Source organism: Rhizomucor pusillus (genome assembly GCF_041956525.1).
Source record: "Rhizomucor pusillus strain CBS 183.67 unplaced genomic scaffold VTP01scaffold_19, whole genome shotgun sequence".
NCBI classification, from domain to species: domain Eukaryota; kingdom Fungi; phylum Mucoromycota; class Mucoromycetes; order Mucorales; family Lichtheimiaceae; genus Rhizomucor; species Rhizomucor pusillus.
Window position 1 is genome coordinate 388,919 of NW_027192161.1, and position 24,122 is coordinate 413,040.

At 46.4% G+C, this 24,122-nt stretch overlaps 10 protein-coding genes across 10 annotated transcripts; 7 read left to right on the forward strand and 3 right to left on the reverse strand.

The window, feature by feature from the left end:
* Positions 1-275: 275 nt before the first annotated feature.
* Positions 276-587, forward strand: VTP01DRAFT_4018 (uncharacterized protein; the record flags this gene model as incomplete). Its single annotated transcript, XM_069382654.1, has 2 exons — positions 276-430; positions 488-587. The coding sequence occupies 2 exons, from the start codon at positions 276-278 to the stop codon at positions 585-587; spliced, it is 255 nt and encodes an 84-aa protein (XP_069235952.1).
* Positions 588-1,928: 1,341 nt separating this feature from the next.
* VTP01DRAFT_4019 (uncharacterized protein) lies at positions 1,929-3,669 on the forward strand (the record flags this gene model as incomplete). Its single annotated transcript, XM_069382655.1, has 3 exons — positions 1,929-2,201; positions 2,287-2,473; positions 2,552-3,669. 3 exons carry the CDS (start codon positions 1,929-1,931, stop codon positions 3,667-3,669), a joined length of 1,578 nt encoding a protein of 525 aa, XP_069235953.1.
* Positions 3,670-4,056: 387 nt separating this feature from the next.
* On the forward strand, positions 4,057-7,633 carry VTP01DRAFT_4020 (uncharacterized protein; the record flags this gene model as incomplete). Its single annotated transcript, XM_069382657.1, has 10 exons — positions 4,057-4,667; positions 4,739-5,297; positions 5,357-5,511; positions 5,579-5,633; positions 5,688-5,829; positions 5,884-6,375; positions 6,441-7,127; positions 7,191-7,292; positions 7,349-7,437; positions 7,499-7,633. The coding sequence occupies 10 exons, from the start codon at positions 4,057-4,059 to the stop codon at positions 7,631-7,633; spliced, it is 3,027 nt and encodes a 1,008-aa protein (XP_069235954.1).
* Positions 7,634-8,556: 923 nt separating this feature from the next.
* Positions 8,557-10,971, forward strand: VTP01DRAFT_4021 (uncharacterized protein; the record flags this gene model as incomplete). Its single annotated transcript, XM_069382658.1, has 8 exons — positions 8,557-9,416; positions 9,488-9,602; positions 9,671-9,826; positions 9,886-10,032; positions 10,100-10,255; positions 10,311-10,418; positions 10,479-10,615; positions 10,683-10,971. The coding sequence occupies 8 exons, from the start codon at positions 8,557-8,559 to the stop codon at positions 10,969-10,971; spliced, it is 1,968 nt and encodes a 655-aa protein (XP_069235955.1).
* Positions 10,972-11,193: 222 nt separating this feature from the next.
* On the forward strand, positions 11,194-12,790 carry VTP01DRAFT_4022 (uncharacterized protein; the record flags this gene model as incomplete). Its single annotated transcript, XM_069382659.1, has 2 exons — positions 11,194-12,350; positions 12,409-12,790. 2 exons carry the CDS (start codon positions 11,194-11,196, stop codon positions 12,788-12,790), a joined length of 1,539 nt encoding a protein of 512 aa, XP_069235956.1.
* A 157-nt stretch (positions 12,791-12,947) lies between these two features.
* Positions 12,948-14,773, reverse strand: VTP01DRAFT_4023 (uncharacterized protein; the record flags this gene model as incomplete). The annotated part of the gene is made up of 8 exons (XM_069382660.1): positions 12,948-13,020; positions 13,076-13,205; positions 13,262-13,400; positions 13,459-13,773; positions 13,831-13,920; positions 13,976-14,451; positions 14,506-14,628; positions 14,683-14,773. The coding sequence occupies 8 exons, from the start codon at positions 14,771-14,773 to the stop codon at positions 12,948-12,950; spliced, it is 1,437 nt and encodes a 478-aa protein (XP_069235957.1).
* A 569-nt stretch (positions 14,774-15,342) lies between these two features.
* On the reverse strand, positions 15,343-16,939 carry VTP01DRAFT_4024 (uncharacterized protein; the record flags this gene model as incomplete). The annotated part of the gene is made up of 6 exons (XM_069382661.1): positions 15,343-15,459; positions 15,518-15,658; positions 15,715-15,946; positions 16,003-16,676; positions 16,734-16,799; positions 16,856-16,939. 6 exons carry the CDS (start codon positions 16,937-16,939, stop codon positions 15,343-15,345), a joined length of 1,314 nt encoding a protein of 437 aa, XP_069235958.1.
* A 427-nt stretch (positions 16,940-17,366) lies between these two features.
* Positions 17,367-18,929, reverse strand: VTP01DRAFT_4025 (uncharacterized protein; the record flags this gene model as incomplete). The annotated part of the gene is made up of 8 exons (XM_069382662.1): positions 17,367-17,396; positions 17,457-18,172; positions 18,229-18,327; positions 18,386-18,442; positions 18,496-18,509; positions 18,565-18,697; positions 18,758-18,799; positions 18,863-18,929. The coding sequence occupies 8 exons, from the start codon at positions 18,927-18,929 to the stop codon at positions 17,367-17,369; spliced, it is 1,158 nt and encodes a 385-aa protein (XP_069235959.1).
* A 579-nt stretch (positions 18,930-19,508) lies between these two features.
* VTP01DRAFT_4026 (uncharacterized protein) lies at positions 19,509-21,773 on the forward strand (the record flags this gene model as incomplete). The annotated part of the gene is made up of 4 exons (XM_069382663.1): positions 19,509-19,850; positions 19,905-21,146; positions 21,212-21,326; positions 21,382-21,773. 4 exons carry the CDS (start codon positions 19,509-19,511, stop codon positions 21,771-21,773), a joined length of 2,091 nt encoding a protein of 696 aa, XP_069235960.1.
* A 164-nt stretch (positions 21,774-21,937) lies between these two features.
* Positions 21,938-24,103, forward strand: VTP01DRAFT_4027 (uncharacterized protein; the record flags this gene model as incomplete). Its single annotated transcript, XM_069382664.1, has 3 exons — positions 21,938-22,415; positions 22,475-23,300; positions 23,365-24,103. 3 exons carry the CDS (start codon positions 21,938-21,940, stop codon positions 24,101-24,103), a joined length of 2,043 nt encoding a protein of 680 aa, XP_069235961.1.
* Between the last annotated feature and the right edge of the window lie 19 nt (positions 24,104-24,122).

Genomic DNA, 24,122 nt, shown 5'->3' on the forward strand with positions numbered 1-24,122 from the left:
ACGCGCCCTGAACGTGCAAGCAGCTGACAGATCTAAGCCGAAGATCAAGGAAGTCAAGCGAGGGGCAAAGCAAGCTCCTCCCAAGAAACAGGAGGTAATAGCATTACGCTTTTGATTTTACAATAATAACTGAAACCTCGTATTCCACTTTTCTTTAGTCATTTAGAGCAAGACCAACATTATTAAGTTGGCCTAGCGCTCATTGGAACGGTGTATCCGTCAATACAATCATCGATTGCTTCCCGAAGGGTCCTGGCGCCCATGCTGGAAATATAATGGTGAAGTCAGCAATAGCAATAGCTCGCTACATAGAGCATATCCTGTATGAGGAAAAGGAACTTGGTGCAGCTGATAATGGAGCTCTCGAACTTGAAGGTTTTATCAAGGCACCGTTCGCAGCAACTGATCCCGATGCCTCAGAGTTCCACACGTCGGATCCTTGACAAACAGGGAAATTTATGAAAAGCTTAGAGAGGTGTTTCCCTAGTCTCTCTGACCATTATGCGATGAGGCAGACCAGCAATTGGCTGACCGCAAAGCTCAGCTATTTTGGATCCAAACTACGCATCGAGTCAACAGCTCGTTGAAAAGAGCTCGGTGGTTCTAGCACTGTTTCAAAGAGGTAGCAGGCCAGTGCAGCAAAAAATCAGTGCGTAAGTCAGTCTTTATACTTACTCCTTTGTAGCTCAAATGCATCCCGTTACCACTGCACGAATGTATCCGGCAATTGGATAAATATAGGATTTGTACGAAAATCTCGTATAAACGAATCAGAAGAAAGCCGAGTCCGACCATTGCAAGCTATGATACAAGCCCTGCGGACACCGGCTTCCCGTTTTCTCAAGATCATTGTAGTCCATCTACGCGCCTAAATATCATCCTAGCTATCTGACGAGCGAGCGCACTGGGGCTTTGTTTTCAAAAGCAAACAATTCGCCCTTTCTATCGTTGCTGTCATCATTCCTCCCACTCTTATAGACTTGACGCAAAAACGAGTATGTAGTATCATGTAGTTTGCAATTTTCTCCTTTGGATTCTATAATATCACTATGCCTTGACTGGCATTGAAATACTGCTTCAAACGAAAACATATCTTACGCGCCATACAATGTAGAATACACAGGATCATGTCCATTCCCCCTCACACTTGCACTGGGAAGAAGATAATGTCTCCAATAGTTTATTGATTTGTCATCCACCTAATGTATCATTTGTACATCATGCAGACAAATTCGTTAGCGTGAATTCCGAGATGTATCAAAAGTTGAATGAGTAGTCAGGATAAATATAGTTTATCAATCAAACTACTATACGAGATGATGACTCTTATCACTTTTAGAAACAGGAATACTGCTAAATTATTCCAAGTACCTTTTGTAAATGCTCGCTAAGCAACTAACAAGGGACTAGCTGAGACCTACTCTCGCTTAAGTGGTCTCCATGACGGTACAATATAAAGACTGTTCATAGGTTACTGGAAGAAGCTAAGAGAGCAAAACGACGATATTCAGAGATAACAGGTATCTGGAATGGACTCGAGAGATATGATAACGATCAATGTGCAACCTGCAAAAGCTGGTCACGTCTCTGTAAGGGATACTCTTTACGCCTCCAGAAACGTAGCTATGTGCAGAGTATAGCACTGTGTTTTTGTTCAATGTTTTCTGATGATCATCTGCATTCACAGCCACCCTTTTCCAAAAACTACTGCTAGAAGCACTGCTCAAATGTGATTGGAAAAGGTCCATCGCCCAGTTGCATTCACTGAATGGTGGACGGAGATCCGTCGAGAGAAAAAAAATTTTACACACTCCGCCGAATCACAGGTATAAAAGCAGCAGCTTTTGCGCTCAAGAAGTGAGGGGGGCTTAACCGCCCCCTCCAACAAAGTACACTTTTTACTACCTCTTTTAAATAAACCCCTTATTATGTCCCAAACTTACCTTGACCCTGCCAACGCCGTGGCCGAATTGGAGAAGTATGGTCGTCGCGACGGCCTTACTTTGGAAGATCTGTTTGACGAGAAGGCCCAAGGCGGCTTGACCTACAATGATTTCTTGGTTTTGCCTGGTTACATTGATTTCCCTGCTCACGAAGCATGCCTCGAGTCCAAGATTACCAAGAACATCACTCTCAAGACTCCTTTCATGTCCTCTCCCATGGACACTGTCACTGAGACTGACATGGCTATTTCCATGGCTGTAAGTTTTTGCTCATGCTTTGCATAAATGTGCTAGGGCATGATCTGATCACATGGGATCATCCCCCTTTTCCTTTTTTCTTTAGCTTTTGGGTGGTATTGGTATCATCCATCACAACTGCTCTGCCGAGGAGCAGGCTGACATGGTCCGCAAGGTCAAGAAGTTTGAGAACGGTTTCATTGTTGACCCTGTTGTCTTGTCCCCTGAGAACATTGTCGCTGATGTCCAAGCCATCAAGGAAAAATCTGGTTTCTGCGGTATTCCCATTACTGGTATGGCTCGTGCCCTAGCCGTCCCGATTGTTCTTGTCGTTGTGCAACCATGAGAAGCTAACTTTGTGCGTTTCACAGATACCGGCAAGTTGCATGGCAAGCTTGTTGGCATTGTTACTGCCCGTGACATTCAGTTCCACGATGACTCTACCTCCAAGTTGAAGGACATCATGACCACCGATTTGGTCGTTGCCAAGAAGGGTATCACTCTCACTGAAGCCAACGAAATCCTCAAGACCTCCAAGAAGGGCAAGCTTCCCATCGTCGATGAGGAAGGCCGTCTCGTCTCGCTTTTGGCTCGCTCTGACTTGCTCAAGAACCAGAATTACCCCTTGGCTTCCAAGTCTGCTGACAGCAAGCAGCTCTTGGTCGGCGCTGCCATTGGCACCCGCCCCGATGACAAGGATCGTTTGGCTTTGCTCGTTGAGGCTGGCCTCGACGTTGTTGTCTTGGACTCGTCTCAGGGCAACTCCATCTATCAGTTGGAGATGATCCGCTGGATCAAGCAGAATTTCCCCAAGCTTGATGTCATTGCCGGAAACGTCGTTACCCGCGAGCAAGCTGCCAACTTGATCGCTGCTGGCGCTGACGGTCTCCGTATCGGTATGGGCTCCGGCTCCATCTGTATCACTCAGGAAGTCATGGCCTGTGGTCGCGGTCAAGCTACTGCTGTCTACAAGGTTTCCGAATTCGCGCGCAAGTTTGGCGTTCCCACCATTGCCGATGGCGGTATCGGTAACGTCGGTCACATTGTTAAGGCATTGGCTCTCGGTGCCTCTGCAGTCATGATGGGCGGTCTTTTGGCTGGTACCACTGAATCCCCCGGTGAATACTTTTACCACGAAGGTCAGCGTCTCAAGAGATACCGTGGTATGGGCTCCATTGATGCCATGAACAACAAGGGCGGCAAGGATGGCAATGCTGCCACCAAGCGCTACTTTTCCGAAGGTGATACCGTCAAGGTTGCTCAAGGTGTTGTCGGCAATGTTGTCGACAAGGGCTCCGTTCGCAAGTTTATTCCCTACCTTACTACCGGTCTTCAACACTCGTTGCAAGATATTGGCTGCCGCAGTGTCCGTATGCTCCAAGAAAACGCCAAGGACGGCATTGTTCGCTTCGAAAAGCGCACTGCTTCCGCCCAGTTGGAAGGTGGTGTTCACGGCTTGCACAGCTTTGAAAAGAAACTCTTCTCTTAAGCATGTCTGCATGTAAATATATTCTTGTTACGTCATGAATTTATCCGTCTTTTTCATTGATAGCATCTTCACTCCATTAAATCAAATAAAGCACGGCTCATTTCTACAGCACAAAGAAAAGTCTATTTATTTCTCCTTCACGGTCCAAACTATTGCTTCTGCTGAGTCAGATATTGCAAAGCTGGCTAAGTTTAACAGACTGCAATTCTATGAATATTCCCGGATCGCTTCTCGCAGAATAGCATAGCGTCGCTAGGAAATGATGTTTGTGAGGTCAGTCCGACCGAGCCCGTTGTTCCGCCACCTCACATTGCGAATAATGACCGAGAAAGGACCACACGTCCTGCTACTCTGGTCTCCGCCGCATAAAGCTGCACCGATTAAAAGATGGCAGAATCACCCCCTCCTTTGCCACCTCGCAACGCTAATGCCAAAGATACCCCAGCCTTGGGTTCTCCAGCATACAGCCCTGCAGGTCTCTCTGAGCTCATCCAACATACTTGTATAGATGAAAAATGGCACCCGCACTTGTTATTGACATGTCAGGCACCGCAGCCAACACAGAGCGTTCAGGACGACAAGGAGAATGTTGCGCCTGAAGGAGAACCGGATGTCAGTCTCATTTGTCAAACGTGCCACTGCTCCGTCAAAATCCACATGAACCTAGCAGAATCACGCTGTCCGATTGCTGAGAACCTCACGCATCACTACCATCACGTAACAGAACATTGTTTCCAGTGCTGTGTTTGCGCAACCTTTGTTAAAATATCTATCGTACCGCCCATCCTGAAAATGGATCTGATACAGTCCTTGTCGATCACACGTCCCTTGGTTCAGACGTATGCCGACATTGGCCAAAATGCACAGCAGCAACCTACAGTAGCCTCCACTCTCCTTGTTTTATTGACGTATGTTCAAGGACTACTTAACGGTGTTCGGCGTTCGATCAATACCCACAATCAGAACTTTCAAGCCCGTATGGGTCTCGATGAGTCTAGGTAACCACGAGCTTACGTCTCTTGTTAGATCCGAAATATATAATTATCATCATTGATCTTTTTTTCTTTAGCAAACGCATCATGGAGGCCATAGGATTCGAGCTGAAAGATGATCATTTCGTTGCACCAGAACCGGACAGTCCACTTACAGATCAAAAACGCTTAGAGACGATATACACGGAACTGCTTACCACTGCGTACGATGTACGTCAAAAATCCGGTGCTAATCCAGCATTGACGGAAGCGGCATCGCGTGTCAGACCAGGCTTATCGTCACTGCGCAGCGTGCTGGAAGTCAACGAAAAAGAGGAACCTTCGACTCATGCTACTAAGAAGGAAAACGCATATGAAGAGTTACTGGGTGTCGGAACAGGAGCATCCGATCAGCTTCTTACATGGATCTATCACAAGCTGCAAGAAGAGAATCCAGACAAGACGTCAAACTACCTAGATGCATTGGTGGAAATAGCAAATGACAGGAACAGCGATATGCTGGTTACAGAAGTTGCTATGGAAAGAAGCAAGGGCCTTGTTGGAGCCAAGGAAATCAAGGATGCATATCTACATTTTGGAGTGACTGACGTCGATCATGCTGACGACCACTTACTGATTGGACTTTACGAAGTGAAGGTTAGCAGCAAAATTTAGACAGATTGTCGAACGTAGCACTCAATTTGATAATATATTAGATGAGTGATGACCCTGCCGAGAAGGATACGCATATCTCAAAACTACGAATGATCGCGGAAAGCAGACACAGTCAAGGATTAATCCACTTTTTGCAAACCGGCGAAAAACCTCTAGTATCTATAACACCTGGCACATCAGCGCTCATCCAGGGCCAGTCAGTATTTTTGGATCATATCATGCAACTTATTGTTTCGGTGTCATTGACAAGTTGCATTTTATAGTCCTGTAGGATTAAATAACATAGGGAACACATGTTATCTCAACAGTCTGTTGCAAGTAAGTGTAACATCACTGCACTGCGACAATTGACAAACACTAACCGGACAAAAGTATTACTTTACATTGCTCCCTTTCAGGGAAACAATTTTGTACATGGATGAGCATGTCGAGCAAGAAGATAGTCCCGGTTGGAGTCCAAAAAAGATTGGTGGTATTACTGTAGATCACGCAGAAGTCCAGAGAGCCAAGAAATGTAAGCTGTATCGATGGATTGATGTTAGCAGAAGATGCTGACCAATCTATATAGTCGTTTCCTTGTTGCGCGATTTATTTAACAACCTTGCAAATTCCTCGCTCCGTGCAATCTCGCCAGAGTATGAACTAGCATATATGGCATTGCTGAACGAGAAGGAGGAGGACAGCCAAGCGAACGAAACGAAGCAAGAACCAGAGAAAGCAAGCGAGCATCAAGACCCCGAAAACTCGAGTATGGTTATTGATACTGAGAAGAGTAGTGTTCCGTCGCCGAGCATTACTTCACAGACTGCAGACGAAAATACTGCACCAGAACCATCAGACGGTACCAATTCCGCAGAAGCACAAGCTTTAGACGAACGCATAACGATATCCGATGAAAACACCGTACCGACAGACGAACCTCCAGCTTACGAAGATATTGTAAAAGATATCCCAATAATAGACGAAAAGAAACCTCTTCCGCCTGTTCCGCAAAAACCTGCTCCAAAGGCCAAGCCGAACACAGCTAACATGATGTTTGGAAAACAGCAAGACGTGACAGGTAGAAAATACATTTTGTGTATATGCAATTTACCCAGTTAACTCAACGAATAATAACGCTATCAGAATGCATGGGCAATGTCATGTACTTGGTAGAGGCAGCTCTGAAGCCCATGGAAGTTAAAGACGGCGAACAAACGCGGGACATGGTGCGGGACCTATTTTACGGCAAGGCACGGCAGATATTGACCTACGAGGATACTCAAACATTACAGCGTGTAAGCAAAGTGCAAGAAGAGGACTTTTCGTACGTTATCATAGACGCCTCGAAAGACAAGGGCCTATACGATGGTCTGGATGAATACTTTTTTGCAGGTCAAGTTGAAAACTTCCACGGCGGACGTAAGGCAACCCGTGAAGTCTCCGTCAAGAGATTCCCGCCCGTGTTGCAGATCCAGGTGCAACGAGTCCAATTCGACCGCGCAACCGCCAATGTCTACAAGTCAAATGCCTACATCCCGTTTGAGAAAGTAATTTATCTCGACCGCTACTGCGATGAAAACTTTGATATGCTTGCAAGCCGCCGGGCTCAAGTTGCCGGGTGGAGAAAGGAAACCGAAGAAAATGATCGATTCATCGAAGAACTCACAAGGAACAAGGCATACCCGATGCCTGTCCCAGAGATGTTGAAGGCCGCTGCAGAGATATTGGCGCAGCATCAGCACGGAGAACACGGACAAGATCCGCAAGTATACGAACAAGTCCTCAAGATATTAAACCAAGAGAGTGAATTGGCAAAAGAAGCTATTGCAGGTAACGTGTGTCTGCTTTTATTGTTACATTTGCAATTATCCTTACCTTTGTGTGCGTAAATAGCAAAGACACAGAGAAACAAGGAACTCAAGGATAAAATACGCAAGCAGTATGATGACTTACAGGAATATGCATACCGACTTCACGCAGTCTTTATCCATCAAGGTAGAGGGAGGCTAATGTTGTGAGGAGCACGCGCATGTACTGATTGGTTGCGTTAGGTCAAGCAAACTATGGCCATTATTGGATATATATTTACGACAGTACCGAGGATCAATGGTGGAAATATAACGATTCTCGTGTATCCAAGGTACGTTGCGGATACGAGGGTTGAATCTCGCTGACAGCCATGAATGTTCATTCAATTCTAGGTTAATGAATCCGAGATCTTTCAGGATACGACCGGATCCACTGCGAATCCATACTTTTTAGTCTATGTAAAGGCAGATGATGCCGATTCATTGGTGGAAACCGTAGTTAGACCTGCTGTCAATCCCGCCGCTTAGTATGGCACCACTTGTACATAAATGTGAAAATACTAGTATCAACAGGAGCGTTTGTTTGTCTGAGTGATGTTTAACGAGATGTGAGGACATCCATAAACAGAAGAAACGATACAAGATATTTAAGAGGTATGACAAATGTTCAAGTCCTGCCAGCATTGGGTTGCATGCAATGAGCTGGGTTGAGTCGGAAGGAGACATAAATGCCGAAAGGTGGCTCCTAGGATAACATATTTGCTAAGAGCGCCGGCCGAAAATTGCTACAGATGGCAATGCAAATCAATGCACCTGTCAAGTTGGTCCCATTTCCTTTTAGGTAATAAAAGTGATAGCAACATGTATCCATGCAGAACGAAAATGTAGAGGGAAGAGGCATTCGCGTGAGAGAGCGGATATCAAGTAGGGGCTATGGACACGATCTACACGAGTAAAGGCAATATATCCCATTTGAGTGCGAAGCAGTACTAATACACCACAAAACTGATGCGATTCGACAAACTTTTTTTAGCAAGAGAGGCATTTTGCTCTCTAAGACAGTGTTACTGCTTCTTGAGTCTTCACATTCAAACCTATACTAAAATGCCTAAGCTGTTTTTGATAAGCTTCTATCTATTGTAATTATTGGGCAAATGCCCCGCTGCCCAAAATCATGATTTCACGGAACATACAATCAAGGAATATCACCACTGCAACTTTGCATTTGCAAAAGAGTTTGAACACATCGTAAGGGTAAGATAGGAAACTGAGTGTGCAATCAGCCCACTATGGTTTCGAAACATGCCGTACACCTGCCGCACAGGTAAAAAAAGAAAATAAAAGGCTGCGCCGTGTAACGTCGGCTGTGCCTAGTGAGATCACAAGTCTCTTGTACATTTCTGGGCACGAGCGTCCTTTCCCTTTCTTTGCAGCTCTTTTTTCCTTCCCCCATGACGACCGTAGCTCCAACCGAGCATCATTCGAACAATTACTACTACGCCGAAAACGATAGCGACAAGGACGTGTTTGCAGCAGTAAAAGACCACCACCACCACTACTACCGTCTCGCCTACTCGGCTGATCCTCCTCTCGCCCAACCGGCTCTGTCTGCTAACATCACGCCACAAGCAGGAGTCCCTCACCAATACCACCAGAACAACGTCTCTACAGAAAGCTTTCAGGCACCTGTCATGTCTCCCGTCGATCTTTCGCCGCCCGTTACGCCCATACCAGCAGCAATGGAAGCTCAAGATGACCACTTGTATGACCCGACAACATCGTCTTTAAAGTCTTCCAAAAGATCAATGACAACGTCTGTGATGCCTTCCCGCAAGGATTCTCACTTTCAAATCGATCAGGAACAACAAGAACGACTCGACGATGACGTCTACGCCGTCCAGCAACAACCACCATCGAGTCTGAAGCGCCACTCGACCAACCAATCGCATCGAGACTCAGGAACAACGACCGCTGCCGCCGCCAGGCCACTCGGTCGTCACAATACCACAGGACATGTCTTGCGCAGCCGTCAGAAACAGCTTGAACAAGAAATCGGCATTTCTGAAGAATTTGCAAAGGAGCTTCACGCTCGCCGCAGAGCGTTCAAGCGGATGTCTCGTCGCATCACAGAAGATCCCGACGACGAACGAGTGTTGATGGGCACCCGAGTTGATAAACATCACCGCAACTATGTACTCATGTATAACATGCTGACCGGCATCCGTATCGCGGTCGGTCGTGTCTCTGCAAAGGCAAATCGACAGTTGACAGATGAAGATTTCACAGCAGCTCACAAACTCGCATTCAATGTGTAAGTCGGACGCCAATACTTTTTGCATTTGCTTGCCCTATTTTACATTAATCCCCCGCCACCACACTTAGCACCGGCGACGAATTAACGCCTGGAGCGAAATACGACTTCAAGTTCAAAGATTATGCGCCGTGGGTGTTCCGCCAGCTTCGTGAGCAATTCGGTATTGATCCTGCGGATTACTTGGTAACGTAGACGGATTGTTTTTTAGCAATGAAAATGTATTTCCACGTTTCTAACATATTTAGGAATAGGTCTCGTTGACGAGCAAGTATATTCTTTCCGAGCTCGGTTCTCCTGGCAAAAGCGGAAGCTTCTTCTATTACTCTCGAGACTATCGTTTTATCATCAAGACCATCCATCACTCTGAACACAAATACCTTCGCAAGATTCTAAAAGAATACCATGGAGTATGTTCTTTATCATCGAATAGACATTTCTTATCCATATTAACCCCGTTTATCCGTAGCACGTTGTTAAAAATCCAGATACCTTACTTTGCCGCTACTATGGCCTCCATCGTGTAAAGCAACCTCGAGGTCGCAAGATCCATTTTGTCGTCATGGGCAACGTATTTCCTCCCAACAAAGATATCCATGAAACATACGATCTCAAGGCATGTTGCATATCCAGAATGAGCGATCGTGCACGATTTTTTCTTTTTTTTGCTGATCTATTAACAGGGCTCGTTGATTGGTCGACTTGTACGAGAAGAAGAGTTACAAAAGAACAAGAATGCTGTCCTCAAAGATTTGAACTTTGAAAAGAACAAGAAGAAGCTGCAACTTGGTCCAGCAAAACGCAAACAATTTATCAGCCAGCTTATTCTTGACGTTAAGGTACAATGCAAAAAATATATGACCCGTTAATTTGAGTTGCTCATTGTCCACATAGCTTCTTGTTCGCTTGAATATCATGGATTACAGTTTGCTCGTTGGTATCCACAACCTTATGCGCGGCAATAAGGAAAATATTCGTGACTCGACTCTTCAATTCTTTGAGGTAATGTCTACAATATCTTACTCATGTATTATCCGTTCTGACTTTGTGTGTAATATACAGCCGGATACTAAACGCGCTGAGCGAAGAGCATCGCTGATGAAACGAAGGCAGAGTAAAGCCCAGGTTGTGCGCAAAGCGATTGCTCAAACCAATCCTGAGAGACTCGATTCTTCAGAGCTTCCTGAAAATCCTTACGAGTAAGTGGTGACCCATCGGAAATGTCTTTTTATCCATCTTCGGCTTGCTAAAAATTCAACACGGTAGGCGCCGAAACTGTGTCTTCTACTCAGATGAAGGTGGTTTCCGCTCAACAGATGAGCAAGATCGTCCAACATCTGCATTGTACTACATGGGTATCATTGATATCCTTACACCCTACGATGCAAAGAAGAAATCAGAGCACTTTTTCAAGAGCATGACACAGGATAAGCATCAGATTTCTGCTGTTGAACCTCAAGAATACGGTGATCGTTTCATGGCCTTCATGGCCAAGACACTGGAGCACAACGATGACGTCCCCCACGAATACCAACTCGGTACAAACTATTCCTAAAGCCAGAATGATCTTCCAACTTTTTTTCTCTCGATAGAAAACATGTATCTCATATCCCCTTTTTAATCACAACAGAGCTTATTGATTTCCCAAATATTTTATTTCTATGGTGGTGGTATATTTGATCTTGATGAGCTTGATAGCACTGCGGAGTAGTGCTTGCCAGCAGTATAAGTGGCGTGTCACGATTTCCCACCAGGGCCTAGTTACTCTTCCGATACAATGCTTCGAACGTGCTTACGGTGTCATTTTCAACGAGTTTTACAGAGCTATCGCACAGCAACGACACCGTCTGCTGCTGCTGCTGTAACTAGCAAACGTCTGCTGAGCGCAACAGCGAGAAATGCCGCCGCCGCCGCCGCCGCCGGCGAAAGCAACGACGATGTACACAGAATTCCTCCTCAACTTGATTTACGCGACATTATCGAGAATGCCGAGCAACTACGGGAGAATATGCGCGCACGTAACTATGAAAGCGATAGCATCGATCGAGTGAAAAGTCTGTATGAGAAAAAGGAACAGTTGGCAGCCCAGCGCGACGCACTCGAAAAGGAGCGCGACAGTAACAATAGTTGCATACGATCCGCTAAATCCAAGGAGGAGAGGCAACGTTACATTAACCTTGGAAAGGAATATAAGACCAAGATTCAACAGATAGCGTCCCAGATAGCATCCATCGATTCAGAAATGACAGCACACGCGCTGCTCATACCGAACCGAACGCACAAGGACGTTCCTCTTGGGCCAGAGGAAAACGCTCAGGTCATGAAAACAGTCGGTCTTCAGAGAAAGCAGGAAGATTACCCTCTTTTGGATCACTTGACGCTCGCAGAGCGACTGCAGATTGTCGACTTCAACCAGGCCGCGCTCGTCAGTGGGTCGAAATTCTACTATTTGAAAAACGCTGGTGTTTGGTTGGAAATGGCATTGATCCAGTATGCTATCGAGAAGGCGATGCTGCGTGGATTCAGTCCAGTTATTACACCGGATATCGTGCGAACATCGGTTGCATATGGATGTGGATTTCAGCCTCGCAGCAAGGAAGCATCGCAGATTTACGACGTTACTACAGCGAGCACCGTCAATACAACAGCCCCTAGATTGTGTTTGGCTGGTACCGCCGAGATCCCGCTTGCTGGCATGTTCGCGCAGAAGATGATTGATGAGGACCAGCTGCCTCAACGTATCGTCGGTTTCGGAAGAGCATTTCGCGCTGAAGCTGGCCATGGATCCGCCGAGGAACGTGGACTTTACCGTGTCCACCAATTCTCCAAGGTCGAACTGTTTGCCGTAACTACACCGAGTCAGAGTGAAGCTATGCTGGAAGAACTGAGACAGCTTCAAGAGGAAATCTTTACAGAACTGGGACTATGTTTCCGGTAAGCACGGATATCGATCTTGAACTAATGAGTAGCTAACGGACAATTTCATGGATAGTGTACTTGATATGCCTACTGAAGAGCTTGGAGCTAGCGCTTTCCGGAAGTATGATGTGGAGGCATGGTTGCCTGGCAGACAAGCTTGGGGCGAAATCTCTTCCACATCCAATTGCACGGATTACCAGAGCCGCAGACTCGATATACGTTATGTGGCTTCAGGTTTCAAGGAGCAAGCTGGACCAAAGACTGTCAGAGTCCCTTGGCATATCAAGGAGAAATGGGTTCATTTTGCTCATACACTTAATGGGACGGCGATCGCAGTGCCCCGGATAATCATTGCATTGTTGGAAACATTCCAAAACTCGGATGGATCCGTCCATGTACCGCAAGTTCTGCGGAAATGGATCCCAGGAAACCCGCAATTGTTGACTCCACCGTAGAGATATACTCTATCACATTTTGTATCATATAATCGGCATTGATGTGCTTATTTCAATAGAAAGTATGTAGAGATAATGAATGTTTTATCGTCTTGATGATAATAATAGCCAGCTTATGTTAATTGTGATATGCATATGGAAATATGTGATATATGTATCATTGATCTTCTTCAACTTCTTCAGGCGGAGGAATCAGCAAATAGGCAATATCAGGCGGACATTCCATGTCACTAATACAGTAGCTTGTCAGTAGATGCGGTAATGTTAAAGTATTAATACACTTGCCTCGCTGCGAGTATGGCCCTTTTCTGAGGGATAGTAAGATGTGGACACTGCACAGCAGCTCGTATCATTTTATCCAAGAGCAGCCATGAGAGCCGATGGGTATGCGTTGACAAATGTCTTCTTAGGGCTCCTACAACGTTGTAAGTTGTTTGGCTTAACATGGACTCCCGAGGCTAAATAACATACTTGCTGCTAGTTTATAGTATTCATACAGGTGATCTCGGTGGAGAGTCGTTGTGACCGTCTTTTCATGGAATGGATACTTGACAAGCAAGGAAATGAAATTCTCAAAAGGCCGTTCACCGCACTTGCGCGAGTAATGACCCTATTCATATAGTGTTACAGCTGCTATTAACCGTTTTCCTGCATAGGCCTCAACCTACTCTGTAATCTCTGCATATTGCGAGAAGAGACTCATACTCGGCCGATGTCACAAGAGGTGGCAACCGAATACGTTGACCGCCGATGGATTCCACATATTGTGGTTCCAGTGTTACATGCCCGCCGGAAAATGTGCCTGGCCACTTTGGGAATAGGCTGCTCAGCAACTCATCTTGAGAAGAGCACTTGATAGATAGACGCCGTCCGCGTAATCTAGCATGACGCAGCTCCTGGGACAGCTTTGTAACGTCCTCTTCGCTGTTGAGCTCGATGTATGCATCGCCTAGAGTCTTTCCAGTGAACTTATCAATTAGGATCTGAACAATATCTGACGTTAATTGATGGAATTATTCTGAAAGTCTTTCAAAGCTCACATGTATGCTTTGAGCGTGCTCAACCTTTTCGGGAAGCGAGATTCGACATAGGAGCTCTTCGATCTCTGCCGTTGACGCCGTCCACGGTATCTAGAAGATAGTTTGTGACTACAAAATTGTACACATATATGCGCATCGTGCTTACGTTTGAAAGCTTGACTACGAGATACTGCTTTGGAGAGTCAGCACCTGGTTCCAGATTAATCCGGGAAAATTCTCGAGATAGAGAGTCAAAGAGCGCTCCGCCAACATGGCCAACGTATGGGCTTTCTTCCTTCAGAGGTAACAGAGATGGAGTTGAGAGTGGGCTTGGGGACGATTGTCTGCCTTGTTGCATCCGTCCTGTTCCGATAGGCGCAGTGATATGATGATGATCGTATATACCAGTAAATAGCACACGCTGAGAGTATCCCTCGCTGCTGTAAACTGCAGGACCATATCCAAGAGAGCTACCGTTTTCAAGGAATGTTTTCGAAGCGAGATCGCTGTTACAACCCAACGATGGGAAACTTGGCTCGATATCCCACAGGATAGGGCTGCTCTTTGCAAGAACTGGCTCTGCTGCTCTCGACGTAAGCTTGGATTTCGCAATCGGGTCCATGTAGTTTGGAGACTCCAAGGCTGAATAAAAGCATTTAATCGTTAATGGATACAAATAGACTTTCTCCTACTTACGTTTCAGTGTAAGCGTTGACGCAGACATCAATGGAAGGGCAGACCAAAGTGTGCGTGGAATGACGTTGACCTCGCTCTTTCCAGATGTAGCTGGGTACTGAGTTCTCTTCATCATATCGTTACCTGTAACAGTATACATTATTAACCCATAACGGACCAGGTCAACGATCAACCTGCCAATTCGATATTCCCTTTGTATTTCGTTTGCGGCCGAAAACGAGCTTGGACCTGGAATAGCCTTCGTCGTCGTGGGGAATAAGGTGTACATATGAAGCCTCCGTTATCTCTCCTGTAGATAAGATCTGCTACATCAGTAAGTGGAAGGACGACCCTTACAAGTAAAATTGATTGTAACTTGCTCATGACAATATCTAACTTACCTAGCTTGTATTTGAGAGGAAGATTTCTAAGATGTAAATTCTATGCGACGGGAGAAAGAAGGAGGATGTGGACTTGTTCACAAAACGCAAAGATATGGTATTCTAATGCTTGCGTCAGTGTAAGTTAGATAAGTACTATTATGTGGCAATTTTAGAGCAGATCGTACGAATACAATAAGACGTGTATCCATAAGTGCGTTGATCACACAGAGTCAGCGTAAAGGACATGCCGAAACAGGCTACATTGTAGAAGATAATGTTCATGCAAAAAAGAGTAGCAGATAATTAAAAGGATGCTAACAAGTCATCCCAAAATAGTTCCATTCCAAAAGCCAGAGTTTCCTCGATACCGAGTGGGACAATCAAAAATAATGCATTTTCAGCACAAAACTAAAAAGTTTTCGAGTTATCAACGGGATACAAAACAAAAGCAAAACACTGGAAATAATATACATATTTACAGCTTGGCAACAGCTGCGACGAGACGGTCAGACTTGTCTTTTTGGGCCTTCAATTTGGCGGCAATATCAGCAGCACGATGTAGCTCGATCTTGCCAAGCTGGTTACGGTGTACCTGGAATTTTGATACGTTAGCCAAATTGCCTGGTATCATCACACTGAAATAATCCTACCTCATCTGGACCGTCAGCGTAACGGAGAGTACGAGCTGCAGCGTAAAAGTGAGCAAGAGGAGTATCCTGTGAAATTCCTCTAGCACCGTGTGCTTGCATTGCGCGGTCCAATACATTCAACAGCATGGTTGGAGCAGCGATCTACAAGGAAATATAGTTAGTACGACGCCAAAATTGCAGCATTTTGGACGATTTACCTTGGCCATACTGATTTCTTTCATAGCACCCTTCGCCTTGGCTTCATCAATCTTCTTGGCAGCGCTAAGCACAAGGAAACGGGCTTGATCAATTTCAATACGTGATGTGGCAATATCAGCAATGACGGTTCCATGTTCAGACAAGTTCTTGCCAAATGTACGACGAGATGGATCTGTAACACGAGAAATCATCAACTCCAAACCACGCTCGGCCATACCAATGCAACGCATGCTTGTGGACACATTAAAATATTTTGCAGAATATAATGTATATTATAATGAACTTACCAGTGATGAATACGGCCAGGACCAAGACGGCCTTGGATGACTTCAAATCCACGGCCTTCGCCCAAGATGATATTCTCGACAGGTACTCTGACATCCTTAAAGATTATCTCGCAGTGGCCTTCCGGAGCGTCATCGTAGCCAAAAACGGTCATCGGTCGAACGACGGTGATGCCGGGGGTATCAGCTGGAACGATCACCAAGCTCTGCTGCCTGTGGCGGTTCTTGTTGTTCGGGTCAGTCTTGCCCATCACCAAGTAGACAGCGCAGCGCGGGTCACCAGCGCCGGAAATCCACCATTTGCGACCATTGATCACATATTCGTTGCCTTCACGTCGGATATGCGTCTCAATGTTTGTCGCGTCAGAAGATGCGACTGCAGGTTCAGTCATAGCAAAGGCAGAGCGGATCTTGCCGTTCAAAAGAGGAACCAGCCATTTCTCCTTTTGAGCAGGAGTGCCGTACTTTGCAAACACTTCCATGTTGCCAGTATCAGGTGCAGAGCAGTTCATAGCTTCAGGAGCGATCTTGGGAGACCGGCCGGTGAGCTCGGCAATGAGCGAATACTCGAGGTTGGACAGTCCAGCTCCTTCAGCGTAGTCCTTGCCGAGGAAGAGGTTCCAAAGTCCAAGAGAACGTGCTTTGGCTTTAAGTTCTTCAATAACCGGGGGAACCACCTACACACACGAGTTTAGAGTGTTACCAGCCAATCCACTCTCGCTTGTCTTATTCACCTTCCAGCGATCCTCGCCCTTGCCCATTTGTGCATTGTAGGTAGCCTCAGCAGGAATACAGTCGTTCTTTGCGAATAAAGTTAAGTTTGACAGCGTTGTAAGCGTTTGCTGCACGTACTCACCTCTACAAAGTCTTTTGCCTTGGCATATAGATCTTGAAACTTGGGAGAGAGTGTCTTGATGTCAACGAGAGAGTTGGTAGCCATTACTGCAACGTTGGGAAAACGAGGGAATAGGTTTAGCTCACGTTTTATGCGGCCAGAAATGCCATTACAAATTTCAGCTGCTCAAGGTGATACAGCCTTACAAACTCACAGACATTTGCTGTACCTGCTGTGAAGTTTTCGGCGAAATTTTTGAAGGCATTGGCACAATTTCGAAGAACTAGTGATTTTTATAAGGAATGACCAGGATCCGCGAATGGACAATCCTCAGATGCTTTTACGCATGGTTTTCATCTTGGTAATATCTTTATACTTTGTGGCGAGCAAAAAATAATAATCATGGTCACATTGCAGTAAAATAGATCTAATGAAAAAGGTGGCGCGATTTTATAGTGTAAAATGCTATGTCTGAGACAATGAGCCGGTGTTGATGTGTCACATTGAGTATTATATCGATAGGTGTATAGGATTATTGTAATTGCACGTAGTTCGCGGGGAACTATGGGAAGGCTCATTAGTTTTTTTCCACGCCGATAGTTTGGTATTGGACTTTACTTACAATGCCTTGTCTACCACCTATCCTGCCTGTCCACCAATCATCCTGGCTCTGGCTTTTCTGAACAATTGTAATGATATCTCCCTCTCGGAAACTCAAGTCCCCACTTTGTTCACCGTTGAAATCATAGAGTGCTCGCGCTGTCTCCTCGTGTGGTTTTCGCGAAGGAGGTGGAGGAGGCGGAGGTAGTCTCGTAGTAGCAGCTCCTCCGTTTCCGTAGCTGGGTGTCTTTTGGTGACCATACGTCTGGCCATAGTTTGACGGTGGAGATTGATACGGTGGAGGCGGCGCTGCATTGTTTGCAGCGTATGGAGAGGGTGTAGTTTGCTGTCCCTGCCGCAGTGGTGGGGGTTGTCGCAATGTTCCAGGTGCCGAAATATTCGTGCTCTTGAAGTTATAACTGCGAGGTGACTCTTCACCGCTATTGCGCTGATACATAGATCCTGTGCTGCCCAAGTTGTGGAATTTTGCATTGAGAGCACGGTACAGTGCATCAGCCTCGGGTGGTGGAGGAACAGAGCCGTTCAGTAACTCCTTTGCTGTCACTCTCCTTCCGTAGAACTTTTCATTTGCATCATTTCGAGTAAGAACAACTGATCCTTCCAGCGAGACACCAGCGAAAAAGCCGCGGGTTTTGCTGTACGAATAGACTGCAGCGATGTGTTTAAGACTGGCCGATCCAGAAGCCTCTGCGTTGCGTCCAATGGGTCCAGCAGCAACTATCATGCAGGCATATAAGCAAAAAATTTAGTTGAAGTAAACATAGCAGCCGTACCAGACACATTTCCGCCTAGCGTGATGTTGCCAAACTGGCTAAAGGTCTTTACCGCCTCCTTGGTGTTCAGAACAAGAACAAAGTCCGTCAACTCAGCACCTGGATCAGTTAGTGAGTAAAATGCAACATATTCTCACTTAAGAAACTGATTCCTTACCGATTTGTCCTCCTGCGCCCATGCCACCGGTACCGATTGCTGACGGTGCCGACCAAGCTGCTTTCATGTTAGCAAGGAGTAATTTTCCTGCGATGGCACTAGGCACTCACTGTTGTCTGGCAATCTGCGCATATTTTTAATTAGACCTCGTGCTTTTCTGCAAGTCAGCTTACAAGTACCTGGCTACCACAAGACCACTGCCTGCGCGTCCAGAGAATAGGAAACCCGCTTTCAAGACCGTAAAAATCGCCAAGCCTTGAGCTTTCTCCAGGATATTGGGAGGAATTACCTTGTCAAGTCCCTGCCCAGGATCTACACCGTTCCGCATTGAGCCAAGACTGGCAAGCTTGACTTATTAAGCACTCCTCCTACCAATGAAGCTGTTTAAAATCTTGGCTGCCTTTTTACATTCGCCTAATACAAGCAATCAGCGTCGTGTCGACAAGCGATAAGGCAGTAATGTGCTTCATGACTTGCCGGCGAGGTTCGTAGGGATTGGCGAATTTATATTTATAGAAGACGCTGCGTTGGTTATCCTTTTCATTTTTTTTCCTGCGGAAAGAGAGCGAGAGGCACCGTGTCGGGCTATCTGGCAAATGAAACACGCTGTGTGCGTCAGGCGACTGCTGAGCGGGAATATCAGTCGCTGCCTGGTCCGAGGCATTTGAGTGTTTCTCTCTCTCCTCCTCGCGATTCTTCTGATCGCTTTTCGCAATCTTCCCTAACTCACCGCCGGCTTATACCAACCGATCTTCTTTACAAACACAGCATTCTCTTTTCCGCGTGCGGACCACACACCCGAACACAACCTAACTGCATCTAATTGTTCATACTACGGCATTTGTAATCACTGCATATACTAATTTTCTTGACCTTTGTTACTGTTCTTTCTCTATACTCAACATGGCTTCCTTCATCGTCTGCTTCTTTTAAGTAATGGAATTGTTACTACGCAATCTCACTGTACACATCATCCCATTTTTCGGCTTGTTCGCGGTAATTCAAGATATTGTTTACACCTGCTTATTCCAATTCTACGACAAGACATCCATTTTTGAGCGTCATCATCACTACTGGCCACCAAACGACCATAGACTCAATCTGACTGCTACAGCGGATATACATGTATATTGCAATGAACGTCAACGCGCCTGTATTTGTTCCTTCAACTGGCAACCCAGCCGCCGATACTCCAAAGCTAAACAATGGCTTGCAAGATGACCAAAGAAAATCCCAGAACGGTGGATACTACCATCAACGACAGCAACAGCAGCAACAACAACAGCTACGAAAATCAACTCACCGTGGCAATCATCAGCAGCAGCAACAACAGCGACAAGCTCAAATATCGGCGCAGAAACAGCACGGTCGCACGAAGAATGACGCCGCAGCATATCAGCAACATAAAAGGCGAGAGAAACAAAAGAACTCAGCCCCTGCTGTATCCGAATCCAGAGATACTGAGGTACCTTTCGATAACAAAGAACATACGGCGCTGTATACTCAACAATTTCAATAGGGGGCCGCTCAAGTTGACAAGAAAGGACGTGTCTCTCTCAATCATCTTCTCAACTTTTCATTCCCTGCTCGGCAATCCCCGATGCCAACCTACACTCCACGTCGCAGTAAACAGACCAATGTGCAGCCATTCAACAAGGAACGTTTTGTGAACGCAAATTTCCGCTTTATTGTTAATCCTCTTGGCAACTATTCAGTCAATCTGGCCGATCCAGACTCGAAACTGGAGTGGAGCGATATTGAACAGGTGTTGATCATTGATTCGGAGACACCATCCTGTCCCATATGTTTGTCAACACCCGCGGCCGGTCGAGTCACCAAATGTGGGCATATCTTTTGCATGTCATGCATTATGCATTACTTGACATTGCGAGAGAACCCAAAGAAACAATGGCGGAAATGCCCTATTTGCTGGGACTCGGTGTACGAGAAGGATCTCAAACCTGTGCGTGTTCTCCACCCATACGCTGTATTGGATCCTAGCGGCAATGTGAATAGGGTCAAGGAAGGAAACGCAGTCGAGCTATCGCTTATGCAGAGATCTAGCAACTCCACGTTGGCATTCCCAGTTTCGGAATCCTGGCCCATTCCTGACGATGTCATACATGCGTACCTCAAGCCGGGTGTACCGCTAACTCCCTGGTATTTTATGCCGCACGCTCTACAGTTTGCAAAGTTCATGCTCGCCAGTCCAGAGTATCTGCAAAGCGAGTACTCGCGTGACAAGGATGAATTGATACAAGGCATCGTGGAGGCAAAAGAATGGGGTCTGGCTGACGAAATCCCCTTTTTGGAGACGAGCTTGGATATCATACATGGCAAGCTGAAGGAGCTGAAGCTACAGCACACGATGGAGATTGATCTGGCCATGCGTACTTCCAAGCTGATCCTGGATGCAGTTAAAAACGATCGCCCAGTAGCTGGTTCTTCTCCTTCTACGGTGACAAGCGATAAGACAATGGAAGAACAGCAGCAGGAAGTCCCGATGGCATATCAACAGCTACATCAAGACCACGATAAATCGTCGTTTGCAGATGGAACTGAAAGTGTTTCCAGCACCCAGGTTGCGAATTCCAAGGGACCAAAATCAGATTTCTACTTTTTCCAAGCTGCAGATGGTCAGCATATATACCTGCATCCACTGGATATCCGAGTGCTGAAACACGAGTTTGGTGACTATAGAAACTTTCCAATGTCAATGAATGTTGTTGCAGAAGCTGTCGAGGAAACGACATTGACGGAGGTAAATCTACCCGACAATTATCTTGCAGAAATGATTAACGGGTATTGACATGGTTTGGTAACTAGGATTTGAGGAAAAGAGTAAAGTATCTTGGCCATCTTCCTCTCGCTTGCGATGTCACCTTTTTAGAAATTGATCTGAAAAATCATGTATCTCAACAGACTCTCAAAGTCTTTGAAAGTAGGTTTCTGCACAATTCCTTCTCATCGATGCAATGCTTACCATGTTTCTTTAGATGAACTCAACGCGCGAGTAAAGAAGAGACGCGATCGTGCCAAGCGTGAGGAGAGGATGAGGAAAGCAGTGGAGGCGAAGCAGAAACGCAAAGAAGCCAACGAACGGAACGACGCTGCACGTCAAGCCATCGAAAATGATCCATTTTTCCAAGTGTATCGGCCAATATCAGCTGAAGAGAATGAAGCGATGCTTGCGCGTGCCATAGACGAGTCGTCGCGTGAAGCGCGTCAATCGCAGCAACAGCAGCAACAGCAAAGTGGACCAAAGACAGTGTGGGGCACGCCTGCTGTAGCATCGCAGAATGATACGCAACGCCAGCCGGCAGAGTGGGCTGATCACATCCTAGTGACTACAGCGAAACGGAAGAATAAGAAAAAGTCCAGAAAATAGTATGCAGTTTGTTTGTCAAATTCTCGGAAACATAAATCCAGCAGTTATCCTAATGCACTCTGCTGTATAAAAATACACAATGTGCATTGTTTCATAGATGGATACACATTTTTGCCTTTCTTTCGGTTCTGTGTTCTCCTTTTACTACCGGCCTTGTATATAGAATGGCTTGGCCGCTTCTGCTACAAAGGTGTTTGCTGATATCATCTGCGCTGTTCCTTATTGCCCGTCCGATACGAGCAGCAGAGCAAGTAGATGACGACGACGGCGGCGACGACGATGTGAGTCCTTTAATGTCACCGCCACTGCCGCCTTTGAAGGCGAAATACGTAGCACCCGATGAGCCGAAATACAACTACGCCGAAGTGCTTCACAAAAGCTATCTGTTCTATCACGCGCAAAAATCCGGCATCTTGCCGTACCAGCGGATGGCGTGGCGCGGCGATTCTTGCAAAGTATGCGTTGGAGACTTTGGTGAAGACCTGTCTCGCGGTTGGTACGAAGCTGCAAACACCATGAAGTGGGGTCTGCCCTTTGGCTGGACAGCGACGCAGCTGGCCTTCAACGTGGTCATGTTTGAGGATGCCATGAACTCGGTAGACGAGCTTGCCGAAGGCCTCGAGTTGTTAAAGTGGGGAGCAGGTGAGATCATTTATTTCCGAGCGCAAACAACGCAGCAACCTAAAAAAATTTATATGTAGACTACCTCATGAACTGTCACCACAACGATACACACATTGTCGGACAATTGGGCACCTCTGCGCTCGGACCCATCTCGAAGCAGATCGAACTGGATGTCGATTTCAACTATTGGGGTCCACCCGAAGAGTACGAACAATGGGTCCCAACGGGTTTGCCACACAAGGCTTACTACATTACTCCCGATAATCCGTCTTCAGAAATCGTTGGCGAGTACAGCGCTGCCATGGCCGCTATCTCAATCCCTTGGCGCAAATTCAACTCGTCGTTGGCGGACGAGCTCGTTGATCGTGCGAAACGTCTGTATAAATTTGCCACAGACCATCCCGGAAGCTACGTGACATCTACCGACAATGCATATGAATGGGCGACGTTCTGGTATCCATCGACCCGATACGAAGACGAGTTGGCTTGGAGTGCGGCGTGGATCTATGCAGCGACGCGCGAGCCCGAGTGGTTAGAAGAAGCCAAGAAATGGTATCAAATCGCATCAGACTCCTGGTACGAGTACTCGTGGGACGAGAAAGGCGCTGGCCTCCACGTCTTGCTGTATGCTCTCACCAAAGAGGGCATGTTTTACAAGAATGCCATGGAATACTTCAACCAATTTTTGCCAAGTCCTCAGCAGATTGTCAAATTCACACCACGTGGTCTCGCGTACATTGAGCACTGGGGCTCGGTTGGCTACTCTGGTAATTTGGCTTTCTTGATGATGGCATTTGCAAAGGCGGTCGGATATGAAACTTTGGAAGCCAAGGCGCTTTCAACTTTTGCTATCCAACAAATCAACTACGCTCTGGGAGACTATGGATACAGTTGGGTCGTCGGGTAAGTAGAAGCTCCCTGCCTTCTTCATCAATGCATCAATGCCAACGTGCTTTACACACACTAGATTTGGCGACAATTATCCTACGAGACCATATCACAAGGCATCTTACAACTCGTTCATCGATTATCCTTTGCGCGGAGAATTCCAAGATAAGGTTGAGGAAGACTTTTCAGCGAGCAAGACGCCTCAACGTTTCATCCTGTACGGCGCCGTCGAAGGCGGCCCGAACGTGGATGATACGTGGCACGACGACCGCTCAAACTATGAATACTCTGAAGTCACTCAGGACTACAATGCAGCGTGGACAGGTGCCATTGCCGGCTTGATAGACTACTACGGCGTTGACAAGTTTGAGCCGTACACTGATTGCGGCCTGGATCTGGGCTGGTCTCATCCAAACGCAAGCGCGCCTCCGCAATGGCCCGAGGACGACTGCTATCACACTTGCAACAAGAACTGCCCCAGAGGACAGATGAAATCATCGTTTTCTTGGCGGCTTTTGATGGAGCCAGATAAGCTCGAACAGAACCTTGAGGTCCTGTATCCAGGCAACGGAGAAATGCGCGCAGCTGCCGTCGATGGTATCAAGGAAAAGGACCCGAGCTCCTACCACGTGGAGCGATCCGGTGTCAGAGGAGCTATATCCAACAGCAATGATAACAACAACAAAGATCCGCAGCAGAAACATAGTGGTAGCAGCACCAGCCATGCCTCCTCCTTTGCTGCTGCGCCCGCAAAACTAATGCACGCTGTCTCGGTCGTATTAGCAGGCATCCTCGTATCCACTGTGATGTCTGCGTAGTGTTTACAGAAAGAACGCA